The 12,676-nt window shown below is 40.8% G+C and overlaps 1 protein-coding gene across 1 annotated transcript; it reads right to left on the reverse strand.

Annotated features, from left to right (window-relative positions):
- Positions 1 to 3,119: 3,119 nt before the first annotated feature.
- Positions 3,120 to 6,638, reverse strand: LOC149188965 (uncharacterized). Its single transcript, XM_089410090.1, has one exon. The coding sequence runs from the start codon at positions 6,636 to 6,638 to the stop codon at positions 3,120 to 3,122; it is 3,519 nt and encodes a 1,172-aa protein (XP_089266216.1).
- Positions 6,639 to 12,676: the final 6,038 nt, after the last annotated feature.

Raw genomic sequence — 12,676 nt, forward strand, 5'->3', positions numbered from 1 at the left:
ATCAATTTTTTAATTCTATAAAATTCTTTTGGATGAGATTTTCATTTTAAATAATTGTGAATAAAACTGTTGTTTTTTATTATTTAAAATGTAATTTTAATTAAATATAATTAAATAAATTTAATATTGTAAAATTGTTTTGAAACTACACCATTTAAACTTATAATTTTAATAAAAAAATTAAAACAAATTAATAAAAAATCTACTAACTAACTTCAACCAACATGAAGAGTGAGAACAGTTAGACTATTGCCAGACCGTTTGGTTAGAATTTATTTTGGCTGTTATGGAGATGCTCCCTGTACTGGTAATAGGGTTAATTAACAATGTTTCTGTACAGCTATTGAGGACTTCAACAGGGATTATTTGGTTAGAATTTATTTTGGCTGTTATGGAGATGCTCCCTGTACTGGTAATAGGGTTAATTAACAATGTTTCTGTACAGCTATTGAGGACTTCAACAGGGATTTTTGTAAATAATAATGAGAGCCGAAAATCTAGGTTTGAGTCCGCATTATTGTTATTTTGGTGTGTAATAAGAGTCTGTTATAACTTGAAAAGGATTGGAACATACTTTGTGGTAGATATGGAAAATGAGAATATCTAGGCACACCTACCAAAATGAAAAAGAGATTTTAGATAAGTCATAGAAACATTAACGTGTGTTCATATTTTTCTATTTCAGCGAATCGACTGCAAAGTATCTTTCCATCAATTTTCAACTTTCGATAATAGATATTTTTTCACACAGGAAAACCAAAACAAATTAAAGACTGAAACCTGGAATGTTCGGCGTTGTATTATTAATATTTTTCAAAAAATATTATTCGGATTTATTTTATGCATTTCCGAATACACATAAAATTATGGTTAAATGAGTTTTATTATTCTTATAATTACATTGAGTATATTCATGTGGAAGGTTTTTTATTTCAACTTAAAGTGATGAGGATTTGTATTTAACAAAATGACTCATTTTAAAATAAGATGTGTAATTCTTTTTTTTTCTGGAGTTGAAGTTGACACATAATTTTTTTATATATGGTTAATCAAATAAATGTGTATATGAGTAAGGCATTTTTTTTAATACAATAAACCTTTTGCCATATCAACCACATTAATATTTTTAATGTGGTTCACAAGACTCGACAAGTTAAATGTTTTTGGCATTTTATTTCAATTTGATGATTAATTTGGTGCAAGTCTATTTCTTATATTTTGGAGTTTATTTTAACATTTTTTCTCCAATTTATTTGGAATTTATTTTTTTGATATATATATAACGAAAGATTATGATTTGATCAAAATTTGTTTTATTAGTTAATATATATAAAAAAATTAAATACTTTATTCATAAAAATTAATGAATTAAAATTAAAATTTTAATAATTTTTTATTAATATTTTGAAAAAAAATATTTAAGAAACAAAAATAAATTATTTAAAATATGTGCTCTTTAAGTAATAGATAAAATCTTTTTCCTTCATGTATCCAATGACCCGCCTATTTTATTTATAAAAATTTAACAAGTTTAAATTATAATTTTAATTAGTTTTATGAAAAATTATTTAATAAAAATAATTTAAAATATTTGCACCTTCTTTTTTTTGTGTAAGTCAGGAGATTATATTATATAACAAAATATAGTACAAAAAATCCGCTATGGCGGATCGGGAGCAGGAAATCACAGTGAGCCATTTCTAAACTTCTGCTCAGAGTTTTTACCAAAACAGGACTGTAAACAGCATACCTCGCAGGGTAGCTTGACCGAAACTTTTTCCTATCAGCCGACACAACTAAGACATTGTATAGCATGACAAATACATAGACAAACTGAAACAGAGGCATAGACAAACTGTAACAGGGACATAAAAAAAGCCGAAGAGAGCCACACTGGGAGCGAAGCTAGATGAATTTTCCCATCTGGCTGATGGTGTCCAGTCCCATCTGTCGCATATGAGTATTCATCCTGGCTTGCATTGCTTCAATAGTTTCATTATCCTCTGCCCCTGTTTTGGCAGGCTGCGAGGTTCCGGGAGCAGCATTGACCGTGTCTCTCAGAATCTGGATGAGGAGGGTGAGCTTCCTGTTGACAATTTGAACGGCTTCATGAACTGTGTTGATCCGCCCTTCCAGAGAGTTGTTATAGTTGATAATCTTCCCCATCTGCTCCTCCGTAAGGATCACTTCAGTTGCTATGTTTTGCTTCTCAATCTCCGCAGTTTCCAAGGCTTTGGCTATGAGCATTTTGGTGCGCCAACTTTCGGCCTTCGTCCTAACGAATTGAGTGGCCCTCTTCGAAGGTGTTCCAGGGTCCCTCAGCCAATCGACCTCCGCAGCAATCTCCTCCTCCATGCGCCCCTCCTCCGCTCGCTTCACCTTAGCTTCCAGCTCCTCTACCTTACGCTTGTTCCTCGCAGCAGCACGGGTTTCATAACCTTGCTTCGCCTCCAACAGGTCCTGATTTGCTGCATCACTACGGCAGCCACTGGCTTCCATACTGACCTCTCTGTGTTTCTTCCACCCAGAATTACTCTCGCTCACGGAAGTTAAGTCTGCACTAAGGAAAGACACAGTAGTGAGAACAGAGTGAGAGCCCACAGCTTTATAGCCTTTGCGGGTGTTGCTCCTTCTGAAATCGGTCTGGATCCTGCTGTAGGTAGGAGTACCGTTACCATCAAAGCGAATGAGGTCCACACATGCGAGGCTGATGCCGATCGTTTTGGAATGAGTGTGGTTGCGTATGATCCATAGAGCAATTTGCCAAGTGTGTTGTACTTCTGATCGGTTGTTATGGAAACTAATGGAGTCGGACATACCCAGTTTGCCCTCCTTCCGATTCCCCATGCTTTGTACCTTGAGCCTTCCTGACTGATACACCATGACCATAAATGTCACTGATGTCTTTTGATACGGCTTCCTTCCAGGTGTGCTGGTGTTAATTCTCCTTGTGCTTTGATTTTTGTGGCGCGATCTGTAATGATCGCTGGTTTGTCTGGTCTGCCGCCGCCGGTTAAACCATCTTCCTGTGAGTCCAGTCATGCCGTTAACTCGGTTGCTGGTGTGCTCTTTACCGCAATTATCCTCCCTCCGGTGCCGGATGTCTGAGCCATTATCGACTATGATTGATTTAAATCGTTTGCTGCTAGCCGTGCACATGTTACCTTGAGGATTGGGCAGGTAACTTCGGGCCAACAGCTGTTTGTGATTGTATTCGGATTGTCCGCCCCGTGGTTTGCCAGAGAGTCCACCAGCCCATTAGCCTTTCTTCTCACCGATTGAAAAACTATGCCTCTCAAATCTGCTATCATCTCCTCTATGCTTTCAGTTGCCTTTGCAAGCCTCCAATGCTTGGTGGCCTTGTTGGCTTTTGTTCCTGCTTGCAGACGTCTAGCCACCGAGATGGCCAAAGCAGAGTCACCCTCCACAATGATATTTCCTCGTCTCATGTTTCTTAGAATCTTCAGTCCTTGCTCGAGCGCGGCGAACTCTGCTTCATTATTCGTGCAAACACCTAACGCCCTGCAGTAGATGTGGATGATATCTCCTTCATGGTTCCGAATGGCTCCTCCGATGCCGGCAGTGCCTAGGTTACCCCTTGAAGCTCCGTCGAAGTTTAACTTTAGGCTGCCTTCTGGTGGGCGAAGCCAGCGTTGAATCTGTGTAGAAGGTTGAGCTCTGTTCACCCCCAAAGGTTGATTGCTGGAGTCTTCCAATTGAAACCTTTTTAAAATGCGCATGTCCTGAGCAGTTGGTTTTTCATTCGTTTCAATTTTGCCTTTTACCTGTATTAGCTGTTTGATGTTGATGACGATGGATTCTTTCGCACAGTCAATGCTTCTGGCTTCCTCCATGAAGATCCTTCTATTTCTCTCTTTCCAAGTTGTCCAGGTTATAAAGCCCGGGAAGCATTTCCAAATGCTGTCCACTCTCTGAATTCTAGAGAAGTTCCTTCGCCAATTGCTGATGGTCTCCTGAATCGAGTCCCTGTTCCTATCAGACGTTTCCAAAATATCTTCCATCCATTGCCAGAGCTGGGAAACCCATTCACAGGAGTTGAAGAGATGATTTGTAGTTTCCTCTTCCTTCAGGCACATAGGGCATCTAGAGGGTCCTGTAAATCCTTTTCTCAACAAGTTTTCCCAAGTTAGGGTTTTCCTCTGCATTAGAAGCCAAAGAAACGTTCTGATTTTCGGCCATAATAAGTTGTCCCAAACTTTAGCAGTCCAGGGAATAATGTCAGGCTGCCCTTCCCGCTCAATGATATCTCTGGCTTCTTTCAGTGAAAATTCCCCGTTGCCTTTTGGTCCCCATCTGAGCTTATCATTTTCATCAGCTATTCGGATCTTCCTTTTGAGGAGAGTTTGATTTAAAGCTAAATAGGTGTCCTGGATGTCTTCGCTTTGGGTCGAGTTGAAAGTGGTGCATTCCCGCCAATCCGGGTCCTCACTGGTGGAGTTCCAATATTGGTTAACTCTGAAATTGCCTTGGATTTGGGAGTTATGTTTCGCAGTTTGGAATTGAGGGGTGTCCAATTTCGGAGATTGTTGCCAAGCATCCTCCCAGAAAAGCGCCTGGGTTCCGTTCCTTATCTCCCAGAAGCTGTGATCCTGAACAATGTCTCTGTTTGCTTGGGCATGATTCCATATAGGAGAGCCGGTGGGCATGTCCTGTATCCTTATTAAGTCTAGATTGGAGCCGTTCGGCCTATACTTTTCCTTCCACAACGTAGCCCATGGCAGGTTGGTGTCTGAAATCCACCTCCACCAGATTTTAGCCCCGCAAATCCTGTTGACCACAGAGGGATCGACCAAGTTCAGACCTCCCCTGTTCTTAGGCCCGCATAATTTCTGCCAAGCCACCAGCGACCACTTTTGTTTCTCACTGTTTCCACTCCATAGGAATGAGCGTTGGATGCTTCTCATGCGATCTAGGATTCCTTTTGGAGCAGGTAAGATTAAGAGCATATACTGGGGGATAGCCTGCAGGACCGCTTTGGTGAGAATTAACCTGCCTGCAAAATTCAGAGCCCTATTAGTCCAATGTTTGCTTTTTCTCTCCATATTGTCAAGGACTTTCTCCCAAAGGTTCTTTTTCCACGGTTTGAGAGTCAGGGGGGCGCCCAGATACCTGGAAGGAAGAGAACCAATTTTAAATCCCAATAGCCTAGAAAGATGAGATTGGACGGCCCGATGCGTATTGAAGAAGAAAATAGTTGATTTGGAAAAATTTATTTCCATTCCTGAAGCCTTGCTGAAAAGATTAAGAATGTCTTTGAAAACCATCGTCTCTTTTACTATAGGGATACCATGCAACATGGTATGATCTACGAACTGTTGATGTGTAGTAGCGCGACTAGATCTGGTCGGTTGCAGCCCTTTTAGCAATCCCTCTTCTTTCTTCTTTGCAATTAATCTACCTAGGCCCTCCATAAGAATAACAAACAGGAAAGGGGATAATGGGTCCCCCTGTCGGATGCCGCGAGAAGGGCTGAAGGGAGCAGAGGGGGCGCCATTAACGAGGATAGAGTATCTAGGAGTTTTGATGAGGGCCACCACCCATTTGATCCACTGTTGACTAAAGCCAAAAGCTTTTAACACAGCTTCCAGGTAGGACCAACTGACCTTGTCATAGGCTTTGGATAGATCTAATTGCATGAGCATTCCGGCTGCTTTTTGCGAATGGAGCGAGTGGATCATCTCCTGGGCCAGCAAGATGTTGTCAAGAATCTGTCTTCCTTCCACATAGCCAGACTGTTCTTGGGAGATGATGCCAGGGAGGATAGCATTCAGCCTGTTAGCTATAACTTTGGATATGATCTTATAGATGACATTACAGAGGGCGATGGGTCTAAACTTGTCTGGAGTGTTGGCTTCCTCCACTTTGGGAACCAAAGCGATGAAGGTTGAGTTTAGAGATTTGAGAATCGTTTTGGAGCATCTTGAGTCTTCCACAATCTCCCATATATCTTGTTTGACTATGTTCCAGCAGGCTTTATAGAAATTGATGGTGAACCCATCCGGTCCGGGTGCTTTTTCATTGGGCATGCTTCTGACAGCTTCCTCGACCTCTTCCATTGTGATTCTTCTTCTGAGGGCCCAGTTTTGTTCATCAGTGATTAACTTAGGTATGACCGTGGTTAATTCTTCGATTGCAGCTTCTCTGTCAATTCTTGGTTCCTGCGCTATGAGGCTAAAATGATCTACTAGGGCGGCTGATATCTCGCTGTGATTCTTGAGGAGTTCCCCCTCGTCGTTTTTCAGTTCAAGGATTTTGTTCGCACTTCTGTAGTCCATGGCTGATCTGTGGAAAAATTTGGTGTTTTGCTCCCCTTCCTTCAACCACTGAATTCTTGATTTATGCTTCCATAGCGATTCTTCTTGCTTACATCTATTGTGCCACTGTTGGGTCAGCTCTTTTTCAATTTCACAGGTTTCCTCCGTTCTAGTGCCTGCAGCCCCGTCCTTGTGAATTTGCTCCAGCTTTTGTTCGATGATCGCCTTCTCCTGAAAGATATTGCCAAAAACTGTTTTGTTCCAATCTTTTAATTTCAATTTGATATGTTTTAATTTCGTTTGCAGGTGGAACATTTTGGACCCGGCTTCCTCTAGAGGCTCTGACCACCATTTTTCCACCATTGTGAGGAAGTTGGGGTGCTCAATCCAAAACTTCTCGAACCTAAAGGGTTTGTTTCTTGGAGTACCCTGAAGTTCAACAGCTAAAGATATCGGCCAGTGGTCCGATCCTCCGCTAGGGAGGATGTTCGATTCAACTGTTTTTCCTTCTAGAATGAAGCTCTCCGAGACTAGGAAGCGGTCCAATCTGGAAGAAATTAGCCTTTCCCCCCCCCCTTCGATTGTTCCAGGTGAATTGACCCTGCTTGGGGTGAACATCCACTAATCTTGCATTATCAATAAAACTTATGAAAACTTCCCCATCCCTGTTGAGTTTCCTTAGTCCTCCTTTTTTCTCCAGGAGGGAGGTGATCATGTTGAAATCACCCCCCAAAATGAAGTTGGCACCAGTGTTCCTTTCTAAAAAATTGTTTAAGGAAGCTAGGAAGTTTATCTTGTCATCTAGCCGTTGAGGACTGTAGACATTTATACAGAGGAAAGAAGTAGAAATACCTGTGGGCTGCAATTCCAACGCTAGATAGTTTTTGCTTGCTTCAGCTGTGAGGATCTGATATCTTCTCGTATCCTAGAAGGTAGCTATACCTCCTTCCCACCCTTTGCTTTTGATCTCCAGCACTTCAAAATGTTTTCCTAACTTGACTCGTAGCTTTTCTATGAGGGTTTTGTTGCACTTAGTTTCTTGTAGGAATAATAAATTCGGATGGTTCTTCTCCATTTGCCTTTTCAGTAGCCTCTGTTTGGCTACGCTGTTAATACCTCTTGTATTCCAAGATACTATCTTCATGATTAAACGATTTTAGGAAAGGAAGGATACTCACTTAGCTGCCTTACCTGACCTGCGTTGATTAGCATCTCTCCTACCTCCTGCAAGTGTTCCTGGGCAGTCTTGCGACCTCTTCGGCGTATGTGCCTAGAACCAGAGGTTCTGCCAAGTACTATTTTGTGATGTGGGATATTTCCTTTGATAATGCCTAACTTGTTCTTCTGTTTCTCATAAACTGCCTTCTTCTGCGCTATGAAGAGGTGCTGCTTCAATCCCTTTGGCTCTCCATCTTTCGACGAGCTGCGTGAGGTCCAAACCTTCCTTTTCTAAGATATCTTCGAATTCTAGATCTTCACTCCCAACCTCGCTAGTTAGCATTTCTGTTTCTTCGTCCGTTTCTACTGTTCTGTCCTGCATATGGATTTCGCCACCGAAAGCCTCATCCCCAATACCTTCCCCTGTAAATTTTTTCGGTTCTCTTTGCTCTGCCTCCCCATCAGGTGTGTTCTTTTTCGCCTCCGAGTCAGTATCTGGATCTAGGACCTCAAAGGGGTTACTGAGGTAGTTTCTTCCTATATTTCCTTTGGTGTTCTTTCGTCTATTGGCTCGCTGTCTGTTCCTTGGTTTTGTGAAGTTATTCCTGTCTTTGTTGCTTTGAGTCTTGTCCTCTTCTGCCTCTTTTCTGTTTAATGGACAATCCCTTACCAGATGACCATGCACATGGCATTTCCTGCATCTAAAAGGAATTTGTTCATAGTCTAAAGCTTGGAAGTATTCCTCATCTCTGTACTCTAGCCACAGCCCTTCATGGAGTGCTCCGGACACATCCATCTCTACACAGATTCTGGCATAGGTAGTGTACCTCTTTTGCATGGTTGCTTCTGAAGCTTTGACGAATGTTCCCAGCTTATCTCCTATTTTCTTTAGGGCCGATAAACCCCAGTAATCAATGGGGAGAGAGAAGAGTCTGATCCAAACCGGGACCTGAGTGAAGGATTCCCTTTCTGGTACAAAGTTCGGCTTCCATGGTCTCATATATAAGCCAGCTGCGGCTAAGAAATATGGGCCACCTTCGAACACCCTATCTTTATCTTCTAGGCCGGTGAAGACAACTGTGAAAAACCCTTTGGCTCCCAGATGTAACTACACATCTCCTTTTGGCTTCCACTGCTGTTTTATCCATTGACATAGGGTTCTCTCGAAGGGCCAAATTCCCATAAATTTGCAAATGATGGCATGTTCAGCCATATGCTCCCTATAGGCCTGGATATCAGGGTCAGTGATAGTCACTCGTAGACTATCCTTTTTCTTTGGCCTACAGGCATTGTCGTTCACCGGGTTTCTATTGGGGATCGCGCTGAACTCCCCTTCCTTCTCCGGCGGGGTTTTGTCGTTTTTCCCACCCTCATCCTCGTTTTCTGAGGGCTGGGAGATAACATTGGTATTGTCGTGAGTGCCTGCACGATTCTGCTTCTCAGTATCTTTGTCTCTTGTTCTGATATCTGTCCTATCCGAGGACATTGGTTTCTTTTCCTCTCTTTTCCTGTTGTTCTGGCTCGCGCTGTTCAGCCCTTCTATTCTAACGCCTTCTGGCATATTCTGCTGATGTTTCTGCAGTAGGGCCTGTTTAAACGACGGGGTCCCACTGGACCCCTCTGCCCCCATCCACTCCGACAACCGATGGCCCTTTCGATACAGTGCTGCAAGTTTAAGTTTGTAGTGCTCCAGTGCTGTAAACCGACGCCGTTACGCAGAAACCCTAGCTGCGCCGTTCACCCGCCATTTTCAAAGCTCGCAACCACCCATGGAAGTAGGGATTTGCACCTTCAACTAATAGATAAAATCATAAAATCATATTTTTTCATGAATCTAATGAAACAATTTTGGAGGAAATTGTGATTTCTTTTTTTTAAATGTTTTTTTTAATGCATAAATGGATTCGACACTTTGGATAACCTAAAACACTTGAACTTTATAAACCAATCTAGATCCATCTTGATTCGTGACTTATCAAGTGCCTAGAGGGATGAATATCTTGACCTGCAAACCTCTTTTCTTAGTGCAAAATTTGAGGAAATTTTTTCACCTCGAGAGAATTGATCTCTCTTGGAGCTTGATAGATCTGGAGTTAAAGATGGATCTAGGTTGGTTCAATAATTAACCATCATAAATCCATCTTAACCATAGATTTAACATTAGACGAGAGAGATACCAATTTCTACAAATATATGATCGAAATTCTCATATGGTATATGGTATACGAATATACCTTCTTGAGAACTATATGGTATACCAATTTCTATACATCACAAATTATCATTTAAATAAATATACTACTTGTGAAATAGTGTGCATATTAAAAATAGAAGACACATAATTATTCATCAAATTGAGCATCTCACACATGAGGAGCTTCACCCGGAGACTGCCTCTAACAGAAAGCTCTACACATTTTTCATTAAGCATCAAGAATATATAGTTTACAAGCAAATAGGAGAGTTAAAACAACCTTCTCAGATGTAGGAACTAAATCCTAATCTAAGGCTCATGCAAAATTAATGAACTGACTCTCTCCAAGAATACATTTCTCCATTAATTTCAACGCTCCCCCTTAATGGAGAAAGGGTTCACTAGTACTCTTAACACATCCACATGGCTACAATGCATTACAAGAAGAACAATAGGAAATGACTCAATTGGTAGAGAACACAAATGGAAATTCAAAGCTCATTGCTCCAAACTGCACTATTTCACACTCTTGAACCTGTCGCTCTACAACGCCTCTACATTGCAACTCAATATTCCTGCTAATTCTTTTTTCCGAAGTGACTTCCTGCAAGAAATTTTCCACGCTCTTGCAATCATGGCACTTGAAACCCATGGATTCAAAGAATTCGAGCACATTATCATGGGCAATGATATACAATCTAACCCTGTACAATTGTAAACCAAAAAAAACAAAACTGCTATACCTCAAACACCATGTTTCTTTGGTTCTCCTCCAATTTAGGATAAAAAAGAGGCTCCTTGAAAATGAAATATCACTCTTCACAGGCTTCTACAGATGGGTTTTTCCACATCCCACAGATCGATCTCTTAACTAAAATTCGCATCGCTCCCCTTGAGTATTTATAACCTCTCAAAATGTTATGGCCTATCGTGGTTCCGTTCTCGGGACATGAACCCAGGTCTTTCGGGTGAGAATCAGTTCATTAGTTATGTGTGAGCCTTAGATTATGATTTAGTTGCTACATTTGAGGATGTTGCTATAACTCTCCTATTTTATTATAAACTATATATTCTTGATTCTTAATGAGAAATGTGTAGAGCGTTTTACAAGAGGCAGTCTCCAGGTGAAGCTCCTCACCTATGAGCTGCTCAGTTTGATGAATATATTATGCGTCTTCTATTTTGAACATAGTATCAGAGCTTGTTTGGGCCTTGGCCTTGGCCATTAGTGGGTTTAGGAAAATAAGAGAATATATTTGTATTGTTTTAGTCTTTTGTTTGTCCATCACTCTACCTGAACTAAAACCTACATTTGTGCCAGGCTAGACTTCCTGCTCAGTGACAAGTTCAGCATTGGAGGTATCCATGTATGCATCTTCCTAGCAGGCCTTCTTCCATAGTAAAACCTACAAATTGATCTCGTCCTCAAAAAACCACAACGTTTGCCACTCTTTTTCCTTCAAATCGGAAAGTGTTCTAATTCGGATGTCAGATCCATGCTTCACTGCGTAGATCCAGACACCAATGATCTCGAACTTCAGGCCCTGCAAGCATACTGACTGCTTCAAGTGATAACGGTGTTCTGCTCAGACATCAGCAATCCAACTCACCTACTCCCAATCCACCAACTCACCACTACAAAAGTCTACGAAGATTGCCAACTCAACACTGTAGTAATCTTCCAACAATCTTCCAGGATCTACAACTCAAATATAACAACACAGGTTTCAAGTATCATATCCATGAAAAATATGCCTCTCTCCATGCTACACATTCAGAGCTTAGTTTTTCAACAAGCCCTCATCACTTTGACATACAAATATCTCCAGTCTTCCATATAACATTGCCTCCTTACAATTCTAATTGTCATTGCAATCACAACACCTGACAATATGTCCACCAACAAACCTTCCTACTTTGAACGGAGGTGCTTTATGGAGAAGGGATCATTTCTCACAGGTAGATATCTAATGGACAAACAAAAGACTAAAACAATACAAATATATTCTCTTATTTTCCTCAGCCCACTAGGGGCCAAGGCCTAGGCCCAAACGAGCTCTGATACCATGTTATAAATAGAAGACACAATATATTCATCAAACTGAGCTTCTCACAAGTGAGGAGCTTCACCTGGAGACTGCCTCTGGAAGAACCCTCTACACATTTCTCATTAAGCCTCAAGAATATATATTTTACAAGAAAATAGGAGAGTTATAACAGCCTCCTAAAATGTAGGAACTAAATCCTAATCTAAGGTTCACACATAACTAATGAACTCACTCTCTCCAAGAATACATTTCTCCATTAATTTTAACAGTGCACTCAACACCAATACTCATTTGAATTAATATACTACTTTGTGAAATAGCGTGCGCTTAACACTGCTTTTATCTACCCCTCTTGACATTCAGACAACTATAATCCCTCTTTTACAACATCACATTATGATCTATTCAACATATTTACATGTCTCTACTCTCACACAACAATGTCCTTAAGCAGTCTATGATACCTTTTTATTTTCAAGTACATGAGTTTAATATAACCAATTGTTTGTTTATTTTTAGTAATTACACCGAAGGTATTCTTTTTATGGAGTTGGTTGGGTAAACACTATTCATCCCATCCAATCCCTCAACTCTATTTTCATCCTCCTTCATCAAATAGTTCTTTATCGTGTGGATGGTGTTGTCAGAGCAGATCCACCTCATATTTGAGTCTCCCGGTCTTCACTTGTGTTGATACTTTTCCATCTCATGGGTCGAATCTTGGGCTCGCTCAACGCTTTTGGGCATGTCTCTACATGAATGGCCTTAGAGGCTTCATCCCCAACGAGATAACGAATCTCTTCAATATGAAAGTTCACCTGACGATGATGGAGTTGTTGGATTGGAGCATGAATTGTCTCATAGGGTTCATCCCCAACCAGATATCGAAGATATTTAATTTACAAATTCATTCGCTATATAGGAATAAATTAATAGGCCCAATGCCACTAGGCATTGTCAAACTGAAAAATATTTTTTATTTCTTGTTGCTTGAAAATTCC

This window comes from Pinus tabuliformis, chromosome 3_1, assembly GCF_031772625.1.
Source record: "Pinus tabuliformis cultivar Carrire ecotype Pingquan chromosome 3_1, CPIR1, whole genome shotgun sequence".
NCBI classification, from domain to species: Eukaryota; Viridiplantae; Streptophyta; class Pinopsida; order Pinales; family Pinaceae; genus Pinus; species Pinus tabuliformis.

Bases quoted from the DNA above. Each gene is read 5' to 3' on its own strand.
- LOC149188965 (XM_089410090.1), bottom strand. From the start codon at position 6,638: ATGGTGGAAAAATGGTGGTCAGAGCCTCTAGAGGAAGCCGGGTCCAAA.